The sequence below is a fragment of the Armigeres subalbatus genome, chromosome 2, assembly GCF_024139115.2.
Source record: "Armigeres subalbatus isolate Guangzhou_Male chromosome 2, GZ_Asu_2, whole genome shotgun sequence".
Lineage (NCBI taxonomy): Eukaryota > Metazoa > Arthropoda > Insecta > Diptera > Culicidae > Armigeres > Armigeres subalbatus.
This window is the reverse complement of record NC_085140.1, coordinates 28,143,104-28,169,385: the sequence shown is the minus strand read 5'-3', so window position 1 is coordinate 28,169,385 and position 26,282 is coordinate 28,143,104. Positions and strand designations below refer to the sequence as shown.

At 42.7% G+C, this 26,282-nt stretch overlaps 1 protein-coding gene across 2 annotated transcripts in view; it reads right to left on the bottom strand.

The window, feature by feature from the left end:
• Nucleotides 1-26,282, bottom strand: part of LOC134218388 (rap guanine nucleotide exchange factor 4) — a 666,467-nt gene that overhangs the window by 567,085 nt on the left and 73,100 nt on the right. For both annotated transcript variants that reach the window (XM_062697317.1, XM_062697318.1), the window contains exon 2: nucleotides 17,222-18,536. In XM_062697317.1, coding sequence (XP_062553301.1) covers nucleotides 17,222-17,268 — 47 coding nt within the window. In that variant the 5' untranslated portion in view covers nucleotides 17,269-18,536. The remainder of the gene's footprint in view (nucleotides 1-17,221; nucleotides 18,537-26,282) is intronic.

Here is a 26,282-nt window from a genome sequence, read left to right as displayed (position 1 = left end):
ATTCTTTTACCTTTGAAAAGAAATAAATTCACCCCTACAGCACTCCAGTAAAATACTAATATCTTTGTCTAATAAACTCTAATCTTCTCGCGGTTTTCAGCATAACAATCTGTATTTAATTCCACATGAACTGAATGAGTATCATTGTTCTTGATCGTAGATTGTGCCATCAAAGTGCAATTCACTGTTTTTGGATGTTTCTGCATACATTTTTGCATATAAACTTCCAACGAGCTTAGCACCGCCCAAACGTTGACCGATTTGGCTGAAATTTTGCCCAGAGTATCAGGGCATCAAATAGAACCCAATAAGAGGGCGGTCCATAAACAAAAATGCCAAAAGTTTTTCCCATATTAATTTGAGCCACCCTAGTATACGCCTTATAGAAGGCAATTATAGTAGGAATCCCTTACGCTGTGGTGATGTGCATCGATTATTTCGAGAAAGGCGTCATCACCGCTAGTGGAAATCTGAGTTTTCAACAATAAAAATCAAAATTTCAAAAAAAAAACTATGGATCAACCTGGGTGCTGCGGATAGAGCCGCTTTTCTGCTCTCAAGCAAGTAGCGGGATATTTTGAAATCAATCCTATAAGCAGAATTATTTTGCAGTTCTCCGGCTGTCAAACATTTCCCGCTCTTCGAATTTCTCTTTCCATGCTGCATGAAGGCGCACGAATGCGCGAGACTCTACATGACTTTACGATTGATCCTGATCCTGCTCCAATCAGCTGCTGAATCTCGTGAAATCTCGTAACGAGTGCTTTTTAGTTGCATTCCTACTAATTATTCACAATTTATTATATAATGTGATTATATTTGTTACGAAGAATGCAAAACTCAAACTAAGTTTATTTTTATTTTTTCTCCAAATAATAACAATACTTCTCAATATAAGATCTAAAACGAACATAACCACAATCTTCAATATTTGGCTCCGGCACAATAGAAAATTTTGGCTTCAGATTGACAACCAAATCGATTCTATCCGCACCACCCAGGGATCAACTAAGAAAATAAAATTACTTATTACATAACTATAGGTACGAGCATCATTTTTTTGTTATTAAACTTGTTTTAATGCTTTTTTGGCAGCGTGCTGTGAGTTAAAAAAAATAATGTTGATTTTATTTTTCAAATTTTGGCGAAAAATAAATGCAAATTCATCCGAAGATTATATAATTTACCAGCAAATTTAGTCAAGATTAAGGTACCTTACTCACAATAAGTACTTGTAATAACAGAAAATAATAATTTATTTATTTCTGGAAAATGGTTAAACTGATCAATGTTATCCCGGCGATCAAAGTTCCCCCGGATTACGGCATTGGAAAAATAATCATTGCGTATAATCGAACTTTTTTTGTGGCTGAAAATATAACTTTTCGATAAAATAATCTTTATTCCAGTTAAATTCAAGCTTAGAAAATATCCCGTTAGTCCGTCCATGGGTTGTCACCACCGTTAGAGGTTTGCACCGATCCGAAAATCGTCGGTGGTGGCGTTTGTCTTATTTTTGGATATTGCAAGACTCGACTTCAAGTACGAGACACTGAAGACGGCCTTACTGTTGAGGTCGAAATACGTATCTGTCAAGATACAATTAGGTGGTGGAATTCAATGGGATTGTATTAACTCGTCTTATGACAAGTGAGTTCTTCTTAGTTTTTACTATTTTTTTGTTAATATGGAGCGTAGGAAAATTACAAGATCTCCTCCCCCATAAATACTTACGAAAGAAGTATACGACCCCTTAAAATATATGATTAATGTTCAATCAAAGTTAATTGTCTATTTCCGGGGATTAAACCACCCGACTTGGACGTTAATTTACAATGTTATGAAAACTCTATATATAAACAAATAGACAGGAACACCGTCTTCGACCAGAGGTCGTACAGACTGAACACTTAACACGTAGCATTAGACAACGGACACCTAACACCCAGTGGACTAGTGGAGAATTCTCGCTTAACTTTTCAAAAGGACCTAAGTAACATTTTTTTCATGAATTAATTTGAGTACTGCAATCGAAAGCTTTCATGTTTTTCTGTTGATTGCGCTATTCAAATTAATTCATGAAAAAAATGTTACTTTGGATCTTTTGAAAAATTAAGCGAGAATTTTTCGATCACGAAAAGTTTCCTCTTTACCGGGCGGGAATCGAACCCACACTCCATAGCACATGCGTCTAGTCAATTGACGTCGCTAACCGCACGGCCACGAAGCCCACAAGTGCGCATATGTGAATATGTACGTTATGTGGAAGATAATGATTTGGAAAATGTATTGGAGGTAACCACTTTCCCTTCGATGGGACTCGAACCCATGACCCTACAGTACGCTAGACTGGTGCTTTAACCAACTAAGCTACGAAGGACCTCCGTCGGCCTTCGCAACCTAGCGGCAACTGAACAAGTTCGAGATTCCCAAATTGGACGCATAATCAAATCACTCGCAATCCATTTCTCAAGACAACACTTCCACATGTGTATAGTACACGTCCACATTAGAGGAGCGCGAGTATTTAGAATGTCTGGCGGCTATACACATTCTTCATCAGCAACTGTACTGATCAAGTGAGGTTGTGTAAGCTATTTGCCAGTCGGTCGTCAAGCTCAGACCCGACCGCATTGCGTAGGCAAGAGCACGCAACTTAGGTTCAGTTCAATCAAAAGTTAATTGCCTATATGATTAATGCTTAATATGTGGATTTATTAAGGCCGTTACAAATGTTACAAATATTGCAACATTATGCCCTACTGGAAATGGAGATAATAAAAAAATAAACATTAAAATAAAAAATTAGAAACACCTCGGACTTGTTAATGAAGGTTTTGAAAATCTTCAGAATTATCCGAATTTTTTGTGAAGCCCCCTCAAAATATTATTTTTGTGCAAAAAATCGGAAACCAAAAATCTTTGCCAGTAAAAGTGGTAAATGTACATTTATAAAACGGTTACCAACCATCTTTAAACTAAAAATAGTGTAGGGAACTGTTGCGGAAACTCGCGTATTGCCAAATTTCCTTTTAAATAACATGATTTTAGTGGGTGGAACTGCACATGTACCACTTTTCTGGCAACGAAATAGCCATTGTGATATATGTATACCAGAAATTAAAATGTTTTTTGTCATTCCCTTACTACCTACCTGGATACCTGGTTGGCTACAGTGTCGACACACCTATGCCTGGCGTATTGTAGAGCTCCATAATCGTCGGTCTTGGGCGACGTTCCTCCAGGTTCCCCGAACGTTCAGGGTCCCCAGGTCCGATTCCACCGCGTGCAGCCAGCGTGTTAGTGGCCTTCCACGAAGTCGCCGGCCTCTATCTGGTTCTCTGTTGAATATTGTTTTCGCTATTCTTTCTTCTGACATTCGCTCTGAGTGATCAGCCCTCTGAAGTCTGCCATATTTTATACAATTCACAATATTTTCTTCTTTGTATACTTGATACAGCTCATGATTCATGCGTCTGCGCCACACACCATTTTCCCTCCGAGTATTGTACGCAGCAATTTTTGCTCGAAAACACCAGAAGTTCTCCGGTCCGCCTCTTTTAATGTCCATGCTTCATGTCCATAAAAAGCCACTGGTAGAATCAGAGTTTTGTATAGAGCAAATTTCGTTTTCGTCTGCATATTGCGGGACCTTAGCTGGTTACGTAATCCGTAAAAGGGCCAATTCGCAGCAGCAATACGTCTTTTTACTTCACGGAAAACATCATTGACACATGTTACAAGCGTTCCAAGGTAAACAAATTCTCCAACAACTTCAAACACATCCTCAGCACCAACACTAGGTCTTCCTCTATCTCTACCTGCCGCCATGTACTTTGTCTTGGTAGAGTTAATGGTTAAGCCTACACGCAAAAAAAAAGCGTTCATGTATTAGTGAACTAACAAGTTCACGGTGTATTTTTTCATGAACAACAGCCACGGATTCGGAAACACAGTCACGTTTTCTGGAACGTTCTGGAAAACGTGACTGGTGTTCCCGAATCTACGATTTAATTCCCGGTGTATTTTTGCAAGTTCACGAATTCGGTAACGCTTTTTTTTGCGTGTATCCTCGTCGTCTCCCTCTTCAGTGGGACAAAAGCCTCCACTACTGCTTAACGATCGATTGCAATAAGGTCGATGTCGTCCGCAAAGCCCAGGAGCATATGCGACCGTGTGATGACAGTGCCGTTCCTCTTCCTCTGACCTCCTAATAGCGCCCTCTAGTGCAATGTTGAACAATAAATTCGAAAGTACATCACCCTGCTTCAATCCGTCTATGGTCACAAACGAGGTTGACACTTCGTCTGTCATCCGAATACTTGTTTTCGAGCCATCCTGCGTTGCACGCATCAGCCTAATCAGTTTCGCCGGAAACCTATGTTCGGACATTATCTGCCACAGCTCATTTTCTTTCACTGAATCGTACGCTGCTTTGAAATCAATGAACAGATGGTGGGTGTGCAAGTTGTACTCCCGGTATTTATCAAGGATCATCTACAGGCTAAACATCTGATCCGTTGTTGATCGGCCCTCACAAAAACCTGCCTGGTATTCGCCGACGAATGACTTCTCAAGCGGTCTCAGTCTGTTAAGGTCTCCCCAAACACACGCGACGCGATTCTATCGCTTGGCGACTGCGATTCTGTCGTCGCTGGTATGGAAGGATAAATGGAACATTGCCTGCAGCGACCCAGCGATAGAATCGCGGCGATGAAATCGCTTAGTTCTGGGGTGCCTTTAAACAGGATACGCGACAGGATTTTGTACGCCGAGCTCAAAAAGGTGATCCCTCTGTAATTGGCACACTCTAGTCTGTGCCCTTTTTTATAGATTGGGCATATCAGGCCATCCAACCAGCCAGTAGGCAGTTCTTCGTCCTTCCATATTTTCCCATACTAGATCTTTGCAAATAGAAGTCGTTTATGCAAAAAAAAAACTCAAAATTGACAAAAATAGTTTTCTGGCAGCAGTTCATATTATTCATACAATTGGTATGTTCTTCTTCTCCGGAAAACAATCCCGTCCGGGCTCCGGTGGACGGGCTGAACCATGCAACTCAACAGCTGCTCTGCCCATGATTTCATAGTTGACGTAACAACCACTGCACTTTCGCATGCATTTCGAATGATTTTAGGACAACATTTCAACCCTTAAACACTCAAATGAGATTTGGTACATTTAACGTATCGATGCTGCAGCAGTTACTGTAGTAAACGTTAGTTACTACTGTAGTAAACGCGTAATCAGACAAATTTGCTGAAATTTCAAGTGGTTGATACGTCAACTTCAACTATGAAATCATGGGCAGTGCTGTGGCAGTCGTTCGGGGAACCAAAGACCGATGTAGCCTTGCTGTCCGATCCATACCGCATCCAGATAAATTGCAGATAAATCCAACATGGTGAAATATATTCACTTCCGGTCGGTACTCTCGTCCCCTGAAGGCATTGACGTTGTCATAGCGATAGTTCCTCCGACGTGCAGGAACCTTCAAAGCTTCGAATGGCGAATCACGCATGGATGCAACTTTCTGTAGTACGAGACGTGATCCAAGATGTTGGGTCGACGAGGGATACACATTCAGCGATCACCAAGATATTTGGTTTAGTGTCGAGCCTACCTCGCGCAAGAGCACAAGTCAGATTGTTCAGTTGATCAAGAATGGTGGAAACGCCAGATTTGATCTTGAGATGAGTTGGCAACAAGGCCGTTGCGGACTATGGGTTATGTTTGCACATCAGTCAAATCATCATGTGTGTTCGAAGGATTCTTTCTCGATAGTCTCCCCCAAAAGTACTGTTAGATTGCCAGCCGGGGTTTTATAGTTTTATATAAGAAGCTTTGCTACAACTTTTGTGAAAACATCAGTATCGTGTTTTTTCAATGTTTAATTCTATTTTTTCGGCAATTATTCTTAGCTTCGTGTCAAAATTAACAAGAAATACAGAGATCTAATATATATATGAGGGCACTGTGTTTTTTGCTTGTGAGTCAAATACTTGAAAACACCAGTGATGTTTGGCTAGACGTCAGCCAAGCGCGGAAAATGGAATCTAAGCATCGACCGTATTTATAGACATGTTTATTCACCAGGTTTGCTTTGAGGCATCCTCCGTAGCACGGCCCTTTCAAGCGCGCAGCGGAGCCTGACAAATTCCGACTGATTGGTTTCGAAACCTTACATTGGCGACGAAAGTTCAAGCAGGCGACGTTCGTTGATTGGTTTCCGCGTAGGTGATTGGTTTCCGATAGGATATAATCTGATTTAATTAGCTTGTTTTCGCGATGATTCGATTACTTTAAACGGTGAAGTTCATTTTCGATGAAAAGTGTAATATGTATATCAAAATATTGTACTAGAAAGACAACGGTTATGTGCCGGTAACAGATTTCTAGTGGACTTGTAAAAAAAATTCCAATATATTATCTGGAATGAAATGGAAAAATAAATATATTGTTAAAATATATATACAGGTGCTTCGCACCTGCAACAAATTTATCTCGCAATCTCTAAACATTCCAGCGGCGGTGAACATTTCAAGCCTCACTTGACTATCAACCAAGCTATAAATCTCGACACAGGACTAAGCCACACTGATGAAGGAGCTGTTAGCATCCATTCCGGCCCAATGTGCCCCTCGAGAGTAGGCGATGTGTGTGTGTGTGTGTATTATGAATAGTTCAGGCAGCCAGTTGGCCCCATGAAGAGTCGACCTACGATACGAGTTGCTCATTACTGACTAAAGGCAATACGCCAGCTGCAAAACGAGCCGTGTCATCCTTCTAGGACATTTTGTGTCTTGTCATGGTCTACGCACTGGTTTTTGCGACTACTATTCGATGGTGAACAGGTATGTGGCCCTCAACATCAAAGTGATCATAAGTCGTGAATTGTTTATACAAAAGTGTCACTTTCGGTTTTTTGAGAAACATCTCAGAAAGAAAATTGTTCAGTTTAGTAGAAGTTGAAAACATACTGAATGATGGTAGGATCGTAAAGCTATGGGGAATAGGGAAATGGTGATGGTGGCAATCGACCCGACTTTTCCTCGCCTTGCTGCTCCCAAGTGGCCATAATGTTTCATATGGTAATGAAAAGGCACCGAAGAGTACGTATATGAAGTCATCAACTTGATTAAGATGAGCCAAATTGGACGTGAAAATTGCTAAATGATTGAGCTTTGCGCTGTAACGGGCTGACAGATTGCGAAATATTTACTTCGTTACATGACTGCAAATGAGCTGTGAACATGTCTGAAATTAGTTGCAGGGTTTGAATCCGTTCGAGCATGCTAAATATTAATTAAGCTAATTATTCCTGATTCATAATTTTGTTGAATATGTATCGAACAAATAAAACAAACTATGAAAGCATTGGTATGGAATCCTGGTAGTTGCATATACTCCATTTCTGGTACAAAAATCGATATCGAACAACGTAATCATCGCTTTCACGCTTTTAAACCAGCTCCATTCTATCCATCGCATCGGTTCAGTAATAAATAATTATGTTCACTCAATTCCCACAACATCGAAATCCTGTACCGTACCACGTTTGCCTGTATCATCCTCAATTTCCAATGAATTACATATGGGTTTCCCACCCACATCTAGCGTGATTGTTACTCCACCACCCAAGCCCGAAAGGATAGACTGCCAGTTAGGCATTAATATGATTATCATAGTCAATTCGATTTCGGAGGGGTAGAGATTCATTATTATTGAATTCGTTGCCATCATCGACTTCATCGTTGAGTGCCCTCTAACCTACCACAGCGTGCTTTTGTCGGTAATCTTTGAACTTTGAGCAGTGTCAGCTGTAGTAAAGCAATAATAAAGATGGCACATAAGGGTTCCGAATTTCATCGAATTCGCCCTCGGTCTGTTGCAAACATCGCTCTGTCGAGGAGACGGATCCCATCAACTGTGATGAACCCAACGCGAAGCGGAAGGCATAAATCGTGTCTCATGCATGAGTGCCACTTTTGACGGCAGCCGACTAGCGGAACGCTCCAATGGCGTTTGCGAGAAACGTTGCGTGCGGTTGGATTCCACCGGAATTTTCAGCTACCGCAAAGTTCAGTTCTCTCGCTGGAATTACCGGGCGAAGGAATCTACGCGGCCCAGCCTCACTCAAACACACGTAAACTTCCAAGAAATGGGGGAAATGGAAACGGTATATCAGACTACGTGGTACGCATCCTCACCCGGGGCACTCTAAGAAGCTCACACGGGGATCTGAGTCTCTCGACCTCAGTCAGACTATTTCTCAAGCACAATGCTATGAGTTAAGAGTGTTTGCATCCGGGTGTTCTTCGGAGGGTAAATTTATTTATTCGGTGCCCATTCCGACCATAAATAACCTCATTGTGTTTGCCATGTGGCAGGGCACAAGAACACTGGTTGAGCAGGATCAAAGGATCATAAATTGTGATGGGGCATTGTCAAGCTTTCTGTTAGTCGGCTGTATTAGTTGCATACTTGTTGCTTAAATTAATTTAAGGATCTGGGAAATATGTGAACAAAGGGGAGGCTTTGGGTTAAAACTATCAAAATTATGATCTTTTGAACTATTAAAACTAATCGACAAAAAATCCAAACAACATTTATCCCTATTGTTGCCTTTCTCGTATACTAAATATACGTAAAGGCTTAAAAATATACTAAATATACGTAAAGGCTATATGATCACAGCAGAACCAAAGTTGTGATAAAAGGTTTGGAGACCCATACTGCCGCTAACCGCAAGTCGAGCACATCTGTATATGGAGGCCCATATACAGATGTGCTCGACTTGCGGTTAGCGGCAGCATAGTGTTATATACCAATCGACTCAGCTCGACGAATTGAGGTGATGTCTGTATGTGTGTATGTATAAATGTATGTGTGTGTGTATGTGTGTGTATGTGCGTATGTGTACAATTTTTTGTAGACACACTTTTTGAAACTTAGCATTGACCGAATTACTCGAATCGCTTCGACGGGGAATCTTGCCCCATTGTTTATTATTGTAAATTGGCCGTATCGGACTATGGGATCCAAAGTTATGGCCAAAATACTATTTCTTATGCGCAAAACACGCTAAAAAACACTCACTCGTATTTTTTTAGCATTTGGATTACGCTATGTGGATTACTTAAGGCTTTTTTCAAATCTTATAACAAAGTTGTACCGAAAGGCTATCATATACTTCCGAAAACGAATACGAAGCCTCAGAAACCCACAGTGTTATGCCAATAGACTCAGCTCGACGAGCTGAGGTATATGTTTGCGTGCATAAAAGCTAAGAAAAAAATTAGCCAACTTTGATGTCCTCCAGATTAGCGAAAATCTCCCAGTCGTAGGAGTCCGACTCCGAGAAAGAATTCCCATCAGTGTAGTGAATGATAACCTCCCCTGTGGAGTGATTTCCGGCATTAAGCAAAAGGTGAGTAGGTGAGTGAGGCCAATCTCGTTCCCCTCAATAATGGTACCCCTACCTTTTTCAACGGCCACTCGGCCACTGCCATTGATGTGACCACTGTTAGCCGGTCCTTTCTTTCCGTGCTAAAATGGGAGGTTACCCCTGATCTCTACGGAAGCAACCACTACCCAATCCAGGTCACTGCGAACGCCTCTCCCTCCGCTGTCACTAAGAGGCCTCGATGGCGTTATGATGCTGCTGACTGGGAATCATTCGATGGCAACATTCGACGCGCGTTAGAAAGAAGCACCCCGCTAACGCTCCCCGACTTCTCCAAGGTCGTCCTTGACGCCGCTGGTTCTTCCATCCCTCAAACCAGTACTCGGCCTGGAAGAAGAGCTCTCCGTTGGTGGTCGGATGAGACGCGTCGAGCCGTCAAAGCCAGAAGGAAGGCACTCCGAGCGCTCAGGAGGCTTCCCCCTGGACACCCAAATAAGGTAAGTGCTTTGGAGAACTACAAGCAAAAACACTACGAATGTCGTACGATCATCCAAGACGCCAAAAGAAAGCAGTGGGAGGATTTCCTTGACTCCATGAATCCGGCCCAATCCGCTGCCGAGCTATGGAGAAAAGTCAATGCATTAAGTGGCAAGCGTAGATCTTTCCCCATCCACATCGATGCACAAGCCCGTACTATTTCTGACCCGTCGGAGGTGGCTGATGCACTAGGGGAATTTTTAAAAGCTCATAACCAACAGGGCCCTGACGCTCCATAACTTTCAAGTACAGCCGGGCCTACTAGTTTCTCCAATAAACCAGCCCTTTTCAGTCGCCGAAGTTCCCTTCGCTCTTGCCAGAAGCAACGGGAAGTCTTCTGGTCCGGATGGAATAGGCTATCCCATGCTGAAAAACCCCTACCGCAAATATTGTATTCCTCGACCTGATAAATCAAGTCTGGATCAATCAAACCTTTCCCAACGAGTGGCGCCTCAGCCACGTTATTCCGATTCCAAAAAAGAGTATCTCCTCCCGCGACACCGCTGATTACCGGCCTATCTCGCTGACCTCCTGTGTATCAAAGGTCGTCGAGAGGTTGGTAAACCGTAGGCTGCGTGAAAAACTTGAAGCTGACGGAAGATTTGGCTTCCGCCAACACGCCTTTCGCCCGGGGTACGGGGCCAGCTCGTACTTCGCCGGATTAGGAGATGTACTCCAAAGTGCCTTCGACCAAGGGAAATACGCCGATCTAGTTTCTCTGGATATCTCGAAGGCTCTCAAACGCACATGGATCCCATTAGTGCTAAAACAACTATTGGACTGGGGTTTCACCGGTAACATTTTATCTTTTGTTCACAACTTTCTCTCTCGCCGGTCCTTCCGGGTCCTTATCGGCAGCTCCACCTCCACACGCGACACGCGTATCCGAACCCAAGCAGCGGTTAGTCCAGTCCATCGGTAGGCCTCGTTGGTCAGTTTCACCATGTCGTCGGCCGGGAAAAGTGTCCGCGGACATGTTTCCAACGGGCGACATCGTCTCTCCGGCCCCAGTCTCAAGATTAATGGGCAGCCGATCCCAAACCGGAAAGTCGTCAAGGTCCTCGGATTTCCCATCGACCGAGGACTATCTTTCGTGCCTCATTTCCAAATCGAGGATTAACCTTGTTAAAACCTTGTCAAGGCCGCATAGGACAAACAAAAGGGCGAATCGCTATCATATCGGGCAAGCATTGATTGGCAGTAGACTACTTTACGGGCTGGAGCTGACTTGTGTAGCACGTCGGGAGCTTGTCAACATACTCTCCCCAGTTTTCAACCAATACCTCCGCATAGCCTCCGGGCTTCTTCCCGGAGGCTGTCTGCACCGAAGCGGGTATCCTCCCATTTCGCAACCGTGTTCAGGCGACTATTTGCCAAAAAGTCTCTTGAAAGGAGGCTTCCGAGCCTCTTGAAAGGAGGCTTCCGAGCCTCTTGAAAGGAGGCTTCCAAGCCTCTTGAAAGGAGGCTTCCAAGCCTCTTGAAAGGAGGCTTCCAAGCCTCTTGAAAGGAGGCTTCCGAGCCTCTTGAAAGGAGGCTTCCGAGCCTCTTGAAGGAGGCTTCCAGGCCTCTTGAAAGGAGGCTTCCGAGCCTCTTGAAAGGAGGCTTGAGCCTCTTGAAAGGAGGCCTGAGCTCTTGAAAGGAGGCTTCTGAGTCTCTTGAAAGGAGGCTTTTGCGTCTTTTGAAAGAGGACTTCTGAGCCTCTTTAAATGAGGTTTCTTGGCCTCTTGAAAGCAGGCTTCTGAGCCTCTTGAAAGGAGGCTTCTGAGCCTCTTGAAAGGAGGCTTCCTGAGCCTCTTGAAAGGAGGCTTCCTGAGCCTCTTGAAAGGAGGCTTCCAAGCCTCTTGAAAGGAGGCTTCTGAGCCTCTTGAAAGGAGGCTCTGAGCCTCTTGAAAGGAGGCTTCCGAGCCTCTTGAAAGGAGGCTTCTGAGCCTCTTGAAAGGAGGTTTGAGCCTCTTGAAAGGAGGCTTCCTGAGCCTCTTGAAAGGAGGCTTCCTGAGCCTCTTGAAAGGAGGCTTCTGAGCCTCTTGAAAGGAGGCAACTGAGCCTCTTGAAAGGTGGCTTCCGAGCTTCTTGAAAGGAGGCTTTTGAGCCTCTTGAAAGGAGGTTTCCGAGCCTCTTGAAAGGCGGCTTTCGAGTCTCTTGAAAGGAGGTTTCCGAGCCTCTTGAAAGGCGGCTTTCGAGCCTCTTGAAAGGAGGCTTTCGAGCCTCTTGAAAGGAAGCTTCTGAGCCTCTTGAAAGGAGGCTTCTGAGCCTCTTGAAAGGAGGCTTCTGAGCCTCTTGAAAGGAGGCTTCTGAGCCTCTTGAAAGGAGGCTTCTGAGCCACTTGAAAGGAGGCTTCTGAGCCTCTTGAAAGAAGGCTTCTGAGCCTCTTTAAAAAAGGCTTCTGAGCCTCTTGAAAGGAGGCTTCTGAGCCTCTTGAAAGGAGGCTTTTGAGCCTCTTGAAAGGAGGCTTTTGAGCCTCTTGAAAGGAGGCTTCTGAGCCTCTCGAAAGGAGGCTTCTGAGCCTCTTGAAAGGAGGCTTCTGAGCCTCTTGAAAGGAGGCTTCTGAGCCTCTTGAAAGGAGGCTTCTGAGCCTCTTGAAAGGAGGCTTCTGAGCCTCTTGAAAGGAGGCTTCCGAGCCTCTTGAAAGGAGGCTTCTGAGGCCTCTTGAAAGGAGGCTTCTGAGCCTCTTGAAAGGAGGCTTCCTGAGCCTCTTGAAAGGAGGCTTCTGAGCCTCTTGAAAGGAGGCTTGAGCCTCTTGAAAGGAGGCTCTGAGCCTCTTGAAAGGAGGCTTCTGAGCCTCTTGAAAGGAGGCTTCCAGCCTCTTGAAAGGAGGCTCTGAGCTTGAAAGGAGGCTTCCGAGCCTCTTGAAAGGAGGCTTCTGAGCCTCTTGAAAGGAGGCTGAGCCTCTTGAAAGGAGGCTTTGAGCCTCTTGAAAGGAGGCTTCTGAGCCTCTTGAAAGGAGGCTCTGAGCTCTTGAAAGGAGGCTTCCGAGCCTCTTGAAAGGAGGCTTCTGAGCCTCTTGAAAGGAGGCTCTGAGCCTCTTGAAAGGAGGCTTCCGAGCCTCTTGAAAGGAGGCTTCTGAGCCTCTTGAAAGGAGGCTTCTGAGCCTCTTGAAAGGAGGCTTCCTGAGCCTCTTGAAAGGAGGCTTCTGGAGCCTCTTGAAAGGAGGCTTCTGAGCCTCTTGAAAGGAGGCCTGAGCCTCTTGAAAGGAGGCTTCTGAGCCTCTTGAAAGGAGGCTCTGAGCCTCTTGAAAGGAGGCTTCCTGGAGCCTCTTGAAAGGAGGTTTCTGAGCCTCTTGAAAGGAGGCTTCTGAGCCTCTTGAAAGGAGGCTTGGAGCCTCTTGAAAGGAGGCTTGAGCCTCTTGAAAGGAGGCTTCTGAGCCTCTTGAAAGGAGGCTTCTGAGCCTCTTGAAAGGAGGCTTCCTGAGCCTCTTGAAAGGAGGCTTCCGAGCCTCTTGAAAGGAGGCTTCTGAGCCTCTTGAAAGGAGGCTTCTGAGCCTCTTGAAAGGAGGCTTCTGAGGCCTCTTGAAAGGAGGCCTGAGCCTCTTGAAAGGAGGCTTGAGCCTCTTGAAAGGAGGCTTCTGAGCCTCTTGAAAGGAGGCTTCTGAGCCTCTTGAAAGGAGGCTTCCGAGCCTCTTGAAAGGAGGCTTGAGCCTCTTGAAAGGAGGCTTCTGAGCCTCTTGAAAGGAGGCTTCTGAGCCTCTTGAAAGGAGGCTTCTGAGCCTCTTGAAAGGAGGCTTCTGAGCCTCTTGAAAGGAGGCCTGAGCCTCTTGAAAGGAGGCTCCCGGGCCTCTTGAAAGGAGGCTTCCATACCTCTTGAAAGTAGGCTTGCGGGCCTCTTGAAAGGAGGCTTCTGAGCCTCTTGAAAGGAGGCTTCTGAGCCTCTTGAAAGGAGGCTTCTGAGCCTCTTGAAAGGAGGCTTCCTGAGCCTCTTGAAAGGAGGCTTCCGAGCCTCTTGAAAGGAGGCTTCTGAGCCTCTTGAAAGGAGGCTCTGAGCCTCTTGAAAGGAGGCTTGAGCCTTATGAAAGGAGGCTTCTGAGCCTCTTGAAAGGAGGCTTCTGAGCCTCTTGAAAGGAGGCTTCTGAGCCTCTTGAAAGGAGGCTTCTGAGCCTCTTGAAAGGAGGCTTCTGAGCCTCTTGAAAGGAGGCTTCTGAGCCTCTTGAAAGGAGGCTTCTGAGCCTCTTGAAAGGAGGCTTCCGAGCCTCTTGAAAGGAGGCTTCCGAGCCTCTTGAAAGGAGGCTTCCGAGCCTCTTGAAAGGAGGCTTCCGAGCCTCTTGAAAGAAGGCTTCCGAGCCTCTTGAAAGGAGGCTTCCTGAACATCGGTTCTTTCCAGAATCTCCGTTTTACCCAAGAAAAGGTAAAGCCGAGACAAATTTTCTCCAAAGTGAGAATCTTTATCGCTTGACGACGGTGCAAATTTTTCTTCGGTAGCTAGAGCTCGGCGGAGGGAGATGCTCTAATAATTTATTCGCATAGATGACGTCTCAAATCATCGAGTGGCTGACGCGGTCGTTAGTATCAGGCGAGTGAAATTTTCGCTAGCTTCTGATTTAGGTTTTGTTGCTGTTTGTGATTTAAAAAACGTATTATTGAGGTTAAGGAAATTATTTTGAGATTTTTAGTGGACCGTCTTCACTTGTCATAAGACAATCCCATTGAATTCCACCACTTAATTGTATCTTGACAGATACGTATTTCAGCCTCAACAGTATGGCCGTTTTCAGTGTCTCGTACGTAAGTCGTAAGTCGAGTAGAGTACGAGACACTGAAGACGGCCTTATTGTTGAGGTCGAAATACGTATCTGTCAAAATACAATTGAGTGGTGGAATTCAATGGGATTGTACAAACTCGTCTTATGACAAGTGTATTATTGAGGGGACCTCCTTAGCCGTGCGGTAAGACGCGCGGCTACAAAGCAAGACCATGCTGAGGGTGGCTGGGTTTGATTTCCGGTGCCGGTCTAGGCAATTTTCGGATTGGGAATTGTCTCGACATCCCTGGGCATAAAAGTATCATCGTGTTGTGTTAGCCTCCTGATATACGAATGCAAAAATGGTAACTTGGCTTAGAAACCTCGCAGTTAATAACTGTGGAAGTGCCTAATGAACACTAAGCTGCGAGGCGGCTCTGTCCCATCAGTAAGGGGATGTAATGCCAATAAGAAGAAGAAGAAGAAGATTATTGAGAACAAATTGGTTTATTTAAGAACCATCATTGTACAAAAGAGAAGGTTGATACTGACTGGGGCTTAATCACCGTGGTAACTTATTTGTTGTTTTGATTTGCTTATTTTTCGATGAAATTTTACCGAATTTCTAATAAAAAAAAAAGAGATGGTTGAGTCGAAATAATTATTTTTCGAACTGCAAATCACTTGGCGGAAATTTTTCGTCGGTAACAGTGTTAGCGCTCATCGGAGGGAGACGCTGCATAAAAATTCGCTGACATTGGCATCAGTAGCAGTGAAATTGAATTTTCTTTCAAAATTCTGATTTCCTCCTGCGAACACCCGTCTTTTCTGTGAGGGTGGCTGGGCCATGAAAATCTACGTCCTCGTGCTTGTTCACTTGGAGCTGCTGTAATTGGTAGCGGCTTTGGCTCCCTTCGAGAAGCCGGCGTGCTTGGCCAGATCGGCCGGAAACAGGAGGCGAACGGCAATCCGAATCTCGCGGCTGGTGATAGTTTAGCGTTTGTTGTACACGCTAACTTTCACCTACTCAGTGACTGAGTAAAATTGTATTGCTCTCTCTTTCTATCTCACGGAAATTTTACTCAATTTCCGTCAAAAGCAGGACAACTCAAAACTATGAGTAATCCTGCTTTTGACAGAAATTGAGTAAAATTTTCGTGGAAGAAAAGAGATGGCAATATAATTTTACTCAGTCACTGAGTAGGTGAAAGTTAGAGTGTATTACATTAGACGGGAGGCTTCATCCGCGATAAGCTCAAAAATGTCGTTTATGAAGCTGTTCATGATCCGCATCGCTTTCGACGTTGTTCAGTTGTTCATTCTGGTCGTTCTGTCGATCGGTCGCGAAAACCGCACCTCAGCTTTCCAGTATCGGATATCAATAGGGACCGAGGCCTCGCCTCTTCGGTGGCCAGTACTGTTGGTGTAGGCTGGTTGGCTCCTCCTTTCGTTCGGTTGATGCAAGTGTTCCAGTGCGAAACTAGGGTCAAGGCATTTTCTTAAAAGTGCAGATCATAATCGTGTGGGGTCTGTAGCAGCACAAGCGCTCGGCGAAGCGTGACGCTGCGAACATTAATTCGCATGAATGGAATCTATCGCGTTTCTTCGGCAAATCATCGAGTGGTTTACGTTGGCGTCAGTAGAAATGAAGTGAAATTTTCTCTAGATTCTGATTTAGGTTTAGGTTGCTGCTTGTGATTGGAAAGGAGCATTAGTGAAAACAAATCGGTGCTATTCAAAACCATCATTTTGCTCAAGGGAAGGTTGAGCTGAGATAAATATTTTTCAAAGTGCACATAATCGCTTGGCGATAGCAGAAATTTCCCGTCGGTAGCAACTCAAACACTCATCGTTGGGAGACGCTACGTTTTATTGTCTCAGTCGATTCTTTGCCTTATTTAAGGTCAACTTTCCCAAAGAACCCATACTTTTTTAAGCTTCTAACTATTTTTAAAATCGAAAACAAAAACCGAAATTGTCTCGGATACAACCTATTTATTTATTTCTTTGAATGTGAATTTGAATTTTATTTTTTTCATTTCTTCACTAGCCGAGGCCAAGGCTAACGAAGCATTTAGCAAACAAAGTTTAAAATTATGATAAAATACAAATTAAAATAAACATTAAAACTCCAATTCAGTTCACTCACCTAGTAGTGAAACTGCCTTTCTCGCATTTAGCCAAGATTAACCTTTTGCTCAGTACACCATTTTTTTCACAACTCTTAAACGCAAAGGCCGATCGTTATCATATTCAATAGCGAACTACAGGGCTTAACCAATGTAAAACACTTCAATACACATACAAATATGAGTCATTGTTTAAGCCAAGAACGTATAAACACTTCAAATCGAGCCAAATGGACAAACCTCAATGCCTCCTATCAAAAGTTCGTTTTAGGAGTGATCCTATAGCTTTCACGTACATTAAATTTGCGAGAAAGTAACGCATTCTGTTCAATCAACTCTAAGCAAACAATCGTTGACACTTGTATCCCGCACCCAATTGATGGCGAAATTTGTTTATTGCAAACAACCCACCGAGACCCCATTTCAATTATGAACCCATTCACAACAAAAGCATCACTCCCCTCCGCACTTACATACCTCTTGTCGATGGCCGTAATCCACTCCATGGCCATTTTATTCGTCATTTTGCTGGCTGGTTTCTGGTCGTGACTTTTTCCACCAGTTGAATTTTATATCGACTCCGACTTCCGGCCCCTTCGACGTTGGTTGTTGATGGTGGCTGCTTTTCCCGTGATTGGTCTTCTTGAATCCCCTTTGGAACGAACTTTTCACAGACCGCGGGCACACTCCAATATGATGAATAATTCCAGTATGTTCGGATGTTACTTTCGTATAAATTAATTACGCTTTGAAACTTTTATTTTCATGCTTCCGTTTTCTACGGTTCGATCACAACCCGATTTATTCTCGAAAGCTGCTTTATGTTTTAATAATTAACTTTTTCACAATTCCCTCCGCCGTTCATCCGAATTTTGTTACGTACTTTTTTGCCTTTGGTAGTAATTGGTTGGTTGATTTTTTTATGTTGAAATCCTTCCACTTGTTGAGCTGAAGTATTTTATTTTATTTTTTATCGCACGCGTTCGTTTTGTCGTTCTTCATGCCTTCGCTTTTCCGTATACGATCTCATCCAACACCGTTATTTGCCTCTTTCCACTTGAAGAGGGAGGCAAATGAAATTCAATTTGAATTTTTTATTTATTTTTTCACTGACGCTTGTCACAACTTTCTGCCTCGGAGAATCAATTTCCCAAAGTTTATACTCTAAGGAGGATTTTTCGCCGAATTGATTCGCATTCGTCACAAATGGGAATGCCTCAAGCACTAACTAAACACTGCACGGTAGGGGAATTCCATCCGCATGGAAGGACACCCGTTCTGGTTCGGTGGCCATAACACTTGAAAATGATTTTTCAGACGATTGTCCGAGTTTTCTTCCTTCTGCTGGAAAGGAACGTCACCCGACGCCTTATATTAATGAATTTCAGTTTGCCACCCCACTGCGGTGCTCGCTGCGTTCAGATTTTCCCATTTCAATCAAGCACCGTCACCTTGACCGGATTCGACACCGTTGCCGAGCCTGTTCCAATTCCGGCTCTGGTTGGGGATTAAAATTTTATGTGTGTGTGCAACTAAGCGTGCCCAAATCTGGTGGACCTTCGTCCCGGTCGGAGCAGTATTAAAGTTAATCCTTGGTCCTATGTCGTTGGTTGAGTGCTTCTGGGATGATGGTGCGCTTAGATTTTCAGAAGATTTACGATGTGGTATAGTTCGGTGGCTGATATGCCGACCTCCAGGTCGGTAAACACCTGGGAGAATTATTTTTCAATAAATTGCACTGCACTCCATGCACAACGATATACTTTGGCCAGTGAACGGTGCTCCAGTGGTTCTGTTATGGAGGAGAGAAAAGACCAAGTTTAAATTAGTGGTGCTTTTTTGTTGGATTTTGGATTTGGTGAAACTGAGAGGTTTTGTTTGTTAATGTGGGTAGCCAAGCTGTTCACTACGGTCATATGAAATATGTCCAAAATTGTCGCAGTTTTTGCACATCGATGTATATATTAAAAGTTGTATCATGAAGTTTTACATGAGAAACATATTTTTTATAAAACAAACAGAACATAAAGTAAAGTTTAAAGCGTGGTCAGATGCGCCTATATTCAGTGTTGATTATATGCTATGACTGTAATTATAAAAAAAAGTTGCAGATTATTACCGATCTGTGAGCATAATTTTCATTATTTATATATCAGTCTGTTAGTAAAACGCTCGAAAGGTTTATAAAACATTCACGAATCTTACAATCGGTCGTTTGGTATTTTAATATGTATAGAAATCAATTTTTCTAATTTAACAAAATATGTTTTAAATTTCATTCTTTTACATAAATATACGTATCCAACACGCTCGAAGAGCACGACAAACCATCCATTAGTCCACACCCCCAGGAAAGTAGATTGAGAACATTGTAGACATCAGCCGAATTGAACCGTTAAGTGAAAGACATGCCCTATCCAATCGTAAACAAAGTCTCATTTACTCACTTTATGATGGATCCATTCTTTGGTCTCGTAGTGAAAACGTGAGCCGAATAACGAGCGCGTAGGTCGGTCGACCTACTGACCAATGAAAACCATTGACAGTAAAAGGAAGGATGATGCAAAATGTAATCCTGAAGGTTTTTCAATCATTTTTCCCATGTCAACTTGAACATAGAATCATTTTATGAAGAAAGCGAACTGAAAATATTAGCTACATATCATATTTATCTCTATCTCAAAACAACCAGCTTTCAGTCACTTTTATTAAATGGTGTTGTGTCGGTTGTTTATCTAAGTAGCTTCGAAGGCAACAATAGTTAGCTTTCGCTGCTGTTCTGGATCGAAACAAATAAAACAAAAAGTAGCGCATGCCCGAGCAGCACAAGTCAGACAAAAATGGTTGCAGCAACTTGATTGTGACTGAATTCGGTCACATATGAGTTGCAGTAACCTATGAGGAATTTGTGTGCTGCTAGGGTGGGACATCCCTCCCTCCTAACGGTTTCAAATCTAGCCAAGTCAGAATCGGGGAAAATTTATTCAGGACTTTACATCTAAATGGGAAAATTTTCAAACGTAAATAAATAGCCACCTTTCCACGAATAGAAAGCCAGATTCGACGGCTGGCGACCACGGGACGGTTGTTCAAAGCCATGTTTCGTGCGCCGTTTCTATTAATTCGTATTTTGTTCTTTATTGTTTGTATTTTTTAGATAAACCCTTCCTATTTTCTTTGTCTGTTTTTGTGGGGGTGCACGACATTTAAGAAGTAACCAAGCGAGTCTGATGGCCATGTAGACGAATCTGGACCCTTTGATTTCGTTATATCGCAATTTCTTGGGAAGTATTGGATCGAAAATAAGGATCGTTTGCTACGGAGCAGAAATGTTTAATTGAGAATTAAGATTAAAATTAACAAAATCAAAAAAGGTGTAATTAAATATTCTTCTTCTTCTTCTTCTTCTTATTGGCATTACATCCCCACACTGCGACAGAACCGCCTCGCAGCTTAGTGTTCATTAAGCACTTCCACAGTTATTAACTGCAAGGTTTCTAAGCCAAGTTACCATTTTTGCATTCGTATATCATAAGGCTAGCACGATAACATTTTAAGTTTTATTACAGTCTTGAAGACTATAATTTACTCCTCAAGAGTGTTATAAAACCAGCATAAAACCAAAATGTTACTAGGGGATGATACTTCTATGCCCAGGGAAGTCGAAACAATTTCCAATCCGAAAATTGTCTAGACCGGTACCGGGAATCGAATCCAGCCACCTTCAGCATGGTCTTGCTTTGTAGCCGCGCGTCTTACCGCACGGCGTCTTTTTTTATTTTATTCATACTTGTAATTAAATATAGAAGTATGAATAAAATAAAAAAAATCATTCTTAGTCGAACTTATGAACGAGATGGAAGGAGTGCCGTATCTCATCACGCGACATCCTTGATCACTGGAGTGTTTTTTTTTTTTCAATCGTGTTTTATTTAACTAGTGCGTGGAGTGTTGCGAGGTGATTCCTGCTGACGTAGGGAAGCAAGCAGACTTTTACGATCCAAAGCATGTCTAGCGAACTCATCCGATTTGTTTGTCAATGACGGATCGGAGTGCGAGACACTACGAGGAACACTTAAATGTCGCTGAGAGTACAGGCAGTGAAAGTCAAGGCAGTGGTAGTAATGACTGCGTCAGCTCAGCGGACGATGGAAGCCAACCAGCAGTCCTCACCCTGATCTGTATGACGATTTCAAAGTGGCATTCGACAGTAAAGACCACGTAGAGCTATGGAAAATTAAGAACGAGAACAACTTTCTTGGGGAAGCTTATCAGACTTATCAAAGCAACCACCGTATTTGAGGGTAGGGTAGTGAGCTAATTCCCGTCGTAGTTGGTAGTGCCTGGTTTTCAAATCTAATTTATACGCTATCCCAACTACTTACTCTAACTAAGTTGTATGTAACACGTATTTTAGAGTTCCTAGTTTTAATTGCGTACTATTAGCGCATTGAACAAATCATAGTTTATTGAGAATCGGCAAACCAAACCACCCTTCAATTTTTTTCAATTTGTCTTATGAAAATCTGTTTACGTCCATAAGAATTTTCATTCGTCCAGTCTAAAATTCGATGGATTGCTGTCAAATAAATCTGTTGGTATTGGTGTGCGATTTTTACAAGTACACCAAATTAGTTTTTTATTCGGTATCATACCGTGTTGAATAAAAATAACATAAATTCAATTAATATTGGCCTGTTCTGAATATGATATGTGTACATTGTGAAACATAGAATAGAATATGTGTATGGAGCATGTTCGCGGTTATCCAAGAAATCCCTGAAGTGAAGGTCATCAGGTCTACAGGCATAACCAATGATCTACAGGCCTGTTTTGTAAATGTAATGTACCCGTTGTGGTACATATGATAGAATCTGTATATGGAAGATCTTCACGGTTATTCAAGAAATCCCTGAAGTGAAGATCATCAGGTCTACTGGCATAACCAATGATCTACAGGCCTGTTCTGTAAATGTAATGTACCCGTTGTGGTACATATTATATAATGTGCGTATGGAAGATCTTCACGGTTATCCAAGAGATCCCTGAAGTGAAGGCCTTCAGATCTACACGCGTAACCAATGATCTACAGGCCTGTTTTGTAAATGTAATGTACCCGTTGTGGTACATATGATATAATGTGCGTATGGAAGATCTTCACGGTTATCCAAGAGATCCCTGAAGTGAAGGCCTTCAGATCTACACGCGTAACCAATGATCTACAGGCCTGTTTTGTAAATGTAATGTACCCATTGTGGTACATATGATAGAATCTGTATATGGAAGATCTTCACGGTTATTCAAGAAATCCCTGAAGTGAAGATCATCAGGTCTACTGGCATAACCAATGATCTACAGGCCTGTTCTGTAAATGTAATGTACCCGTTGTGGTACATATTATATAATGTGCGTATGGAAGATCTTCACGGTTATCCAAGAGATCCCTGAAGTGAAGGCCTTTAGATCTACACGCGTAACCAATGATCTACAGGCCTGTTTTGTAAATGTAATGTACCCGCTGTGGTACATATGATATAATGTGCGTATGGAAGATCTTCACGGTTATCCAAGAGAACCCTGAAGTAAAGGCCTTCAGATCTACACGTGCAACCAATGATCTACATGCCTGTTTTGTAAATGTAATGTACCCATTGTGGTACATATGATAGAATCTGCATATGGAAGGTCTTCATGGTTATTCAAGAAATCCCTGAAGTGAAGGTCATCAGGTCTACAGGCATAACCAATGATCTACAGGCCTTTTTTGTAAATGTAACTCACCCATTGTGGTACATATGATAGAACCTGCGTATGGAAGATCTTCACGGTTAACCAAGAAATACCGAAAGTGAAGGCCTTCAGGTTGACACGCGTAACCAATAATCTACAGGCCTGTTTTGTGAATGTAAAGTAATCATTGTGGTTTATATAACAGAATCTGCGTATGAAAGCCGTTCGCGGATATCCAAGAAATTACTGAAGTGGAGGTCTTCAGGTCGACACGCGTAACCAACGATCCAAGGGCCTGTTCTGAATATGTAATGTACCCATTATGAAGAGAGCATGTACCATATTTGAAACAGTAAAATTGATCTTTAGTTACGCGTGTAGATCGAAAGGCCTTACTCCAGGGATTTCTTGGATGACCAAGAACATTTGCCTTAGAACACATTCTGTTCTTTGTACTACAGAGAGCATGTACCATATTTGAAACAGGAAAACTGATCTTCAGTTACGCATGTAGATCGAAAGGCCTTACTCCAGGGATTTCTTGGATGACCAAGAACATATGGTGTGAACGCATTCTGTTCTTTGTACTACAGAGAGCATGTACTATATTTGAAACCGGAAAAAATATCTTCAGTTACGCGTGTAGATCGAAAGGCCTTATCCCAGAGATTTCTTGGATGACCATAAACTTATGCTGTGAACGCATTCTGTTCTTTGTACTACAGAGAGCATGTACCATATTTGAAACCGGAAAACTGATCTTCAGTTACGCGTGTAGATCGAAAGGCCTTACTCCAGAGATTTCTTGGATGACAATGAACATATGCTGTGAACGCACTCTGTTCTTCGTACTACAGAGAGCATGTACCATATTTGAAACCGGAAAATTGATCTGTAGTTACGCGTGTAGATCAAAAAGCCTTACCCCAGGGATTTCTTGAATGACCATGAGCATATGCTGAGAACGCATTCTTTTCTTCGTACTACAGAGAGCATGTACCATATTTGAAACCGGAAAATTGATCTGTAGTTACGCGTGTAGATCGAAAGGCCTTACTCCAGAGATTTCTTGGATGACCAAGAACATATGCTGTGAACACATTCTGTTCTTTGTACTACAGAGAGCATGTACTCTATTTGAAACCGGAAAACTAATCTTTAGTTAAGCGTGTAGATCGAAAGGCCTTACTCCAGGGATTTCATGGATGACCAAGAACGTATGCAGTGATTGCATTCTGTTCTTTGTACTACAGAGAGCATGTACCATATTTGAAACCGGAAAACTGATCTTCAGTTACGCATGTAGATCGAAAGGCCTTACTCCAGGGATTTCTTGGATGATCAAGAACATATGCTGTGAACGCATTCTGTTATTTGTACTACAGAGAGCATGTACTATATTTGAAACCGGAAAACTGATCTTCAGTTACGCGTGTAGATCGAAAAGCCTTACTCCAGAGATTTCTTGGATGACCAAGAACATATGCTGTTAACGCATTCTGTTCTTTGTACTACAGAGAGCATGTACTATATTTGAAACCGGAAAAAATATCTTCAGTTACGCGTGTAGATCGAAAGGCCTTACTCCAGAGATTTCTTGGATGACCATAAACTTATGCTGTGAACGCATTCTGTTCTTTGTACTACAGAGAGCATGTACTATATTTGAAACCGGAAAACTAATCTTTAGTTAAGCGTGTAGATCGAAAGACCTTACTCCAAGGATTTCTTGGATGACCAAGAACGTATGCAGTGATTGCATTCTGTTCTTTGTACTACAGAGAGCATGTACCATATTTGAAACCGGAAAACTGATCTTCAGTTACGCATGTAGATCGAAAGGCCTTACTCCAGGGATTTCTTGGATGACCAAGAACATATGCTGTGAACGCATTCTGTTCTTTGTACTACAGAGAGCATGTACCATATTTGAAACCGGAAAAAATATCTTCAGTTACGCGTGTAGATCGAAAGGCCTTACTCCAGAGATTTCTTGGATGACCAAGAACATATGCTGTGAACACATTCTGTTCTTTGTACTACAGAGAGCATGTACTATATTTGAAACCGGAAAACTAATCTTTAGTTAAGCGTGTAGATCGAAAGGCCTTACTCCAAGGATTTCTTGGATGACCAAGAACGTATGCAGTGATTGCATTCTGTTCTTTGTACTACAGAGAGCATGTACCATATTTGAAACCGGAAAACTGATCTTCAGTTACGCATGTAGATCGAAAGGCCTTACTCCAGGGATTTCTTGGATGACCAAGAACATATGCTGTGAACGCATTCTGTTCTTTGTACTACAGAGAGCATGTACTATATTTGAAACCGGAAAAAATATCTTCAGTTACGCGTGTAGATCGAAAGGCCTTACTCCAGAGATTTCTTGGATGACCATAAACTTATGCTGTGAACGCATTCTGTTCTTTGTACTACAGAGAGCATGTACTATATTTGAAACCGGAAAACTAATCTTTAGTTAAGCGTGTAGATCGAAAGGCCTTACTCCAAGGATCTCTTGGATGACCAAGAACGTATGCAGTGATTGCATTCTGTTCTTTGTACTACAGAGAGCATGTACCATATTTGAAACCGGAAAACTGATCTTCAGTTACGCATGTAGATCGAAAGGCCTTACTCCAGGGATTTCTTGGATGATCAAGAACATATGCTGTGAACGCATTCTGTTCTTTGTACTACAGAGAGCATGTACCATATTTGAAACCGGAAAACTGATCTTCAGTTACGCGTGTAGATCGAAAGGCCTTACTCCAGAGATTTCTTGGATGACCTAGAACATATGCTGTGAACGCATTCTGTTCTTTGTACTACAGAGAGCATGTACCATATTTGAAACCGGAAAACTGATCTTCAGTTACGCGTGTAGATCGAAAGGCCTTACTCCAGAGATTTCTTGGATGACCAAGAACATATGCTGTGAACGCATTCTGTTCTTTGTACTACAGAGAGCATGTACCATATTTGAAACCGGAAAACTGATCTTCAGTTACGCGTGTAGATCGAAAGGCCTTACTCCAGAGATTTCTTGGATGACCAAGAACATATGCTGTGAACGCATTCTGTTCTTTGTACTACAGAGAGCATGTACCATATTTGAAACCGGAAAACTGATCTTCAGTTACGCGTGTAGATCGAAAGGCCTTACTCCAGAGATTTCTTGGATGACCAAGAACATATGCTGTGAACGCATTCTGTTCTTTGTACTACAGAGAGCATGTACCATATTTGAAACCGGAAAATTGATCGTTAGTTACGCATGTAGATCAAAAGGCCTTACTCCAGGGATTTCTTGGATGACCAAGAACATATGCCAATAACACATTCTGTTCTTTGTACTACAGAGAGCATGTACCATATTTGAAACCGGAAAACTGATCTTCAGTTACGCGTGTAGATCGAAAGGCCTTACTCCAGAGATTTCTTGGATGACCAAGAACATATGCTGTGAACGCATTCTGTTCTTTGTACTACAGAGAGCATGTACCATATTTGAAACCGGAAAACTGATCTTCAGTTACGCGTGTAGATCGAAAGGCCTTACTCCAGAGATTTCTTGGATGACCAAGAACATATGCTGTGAACGCATTCTGTTCTTTGTACTACAGAGAGCATGTACCATATTTGAAACCGGAAAATTGATCTTTAGTTAAGCGTGCTGCCAGGTGGAAGCAACACTTCGAGACTTTGTTGAATGGAGGAAGTGACGGTGCATCGGTGAACAGAATAAATATTAGCGACGATGGACAAGCTGTGGAGTCACCTACACGATGAGGTTAAAAAAGCT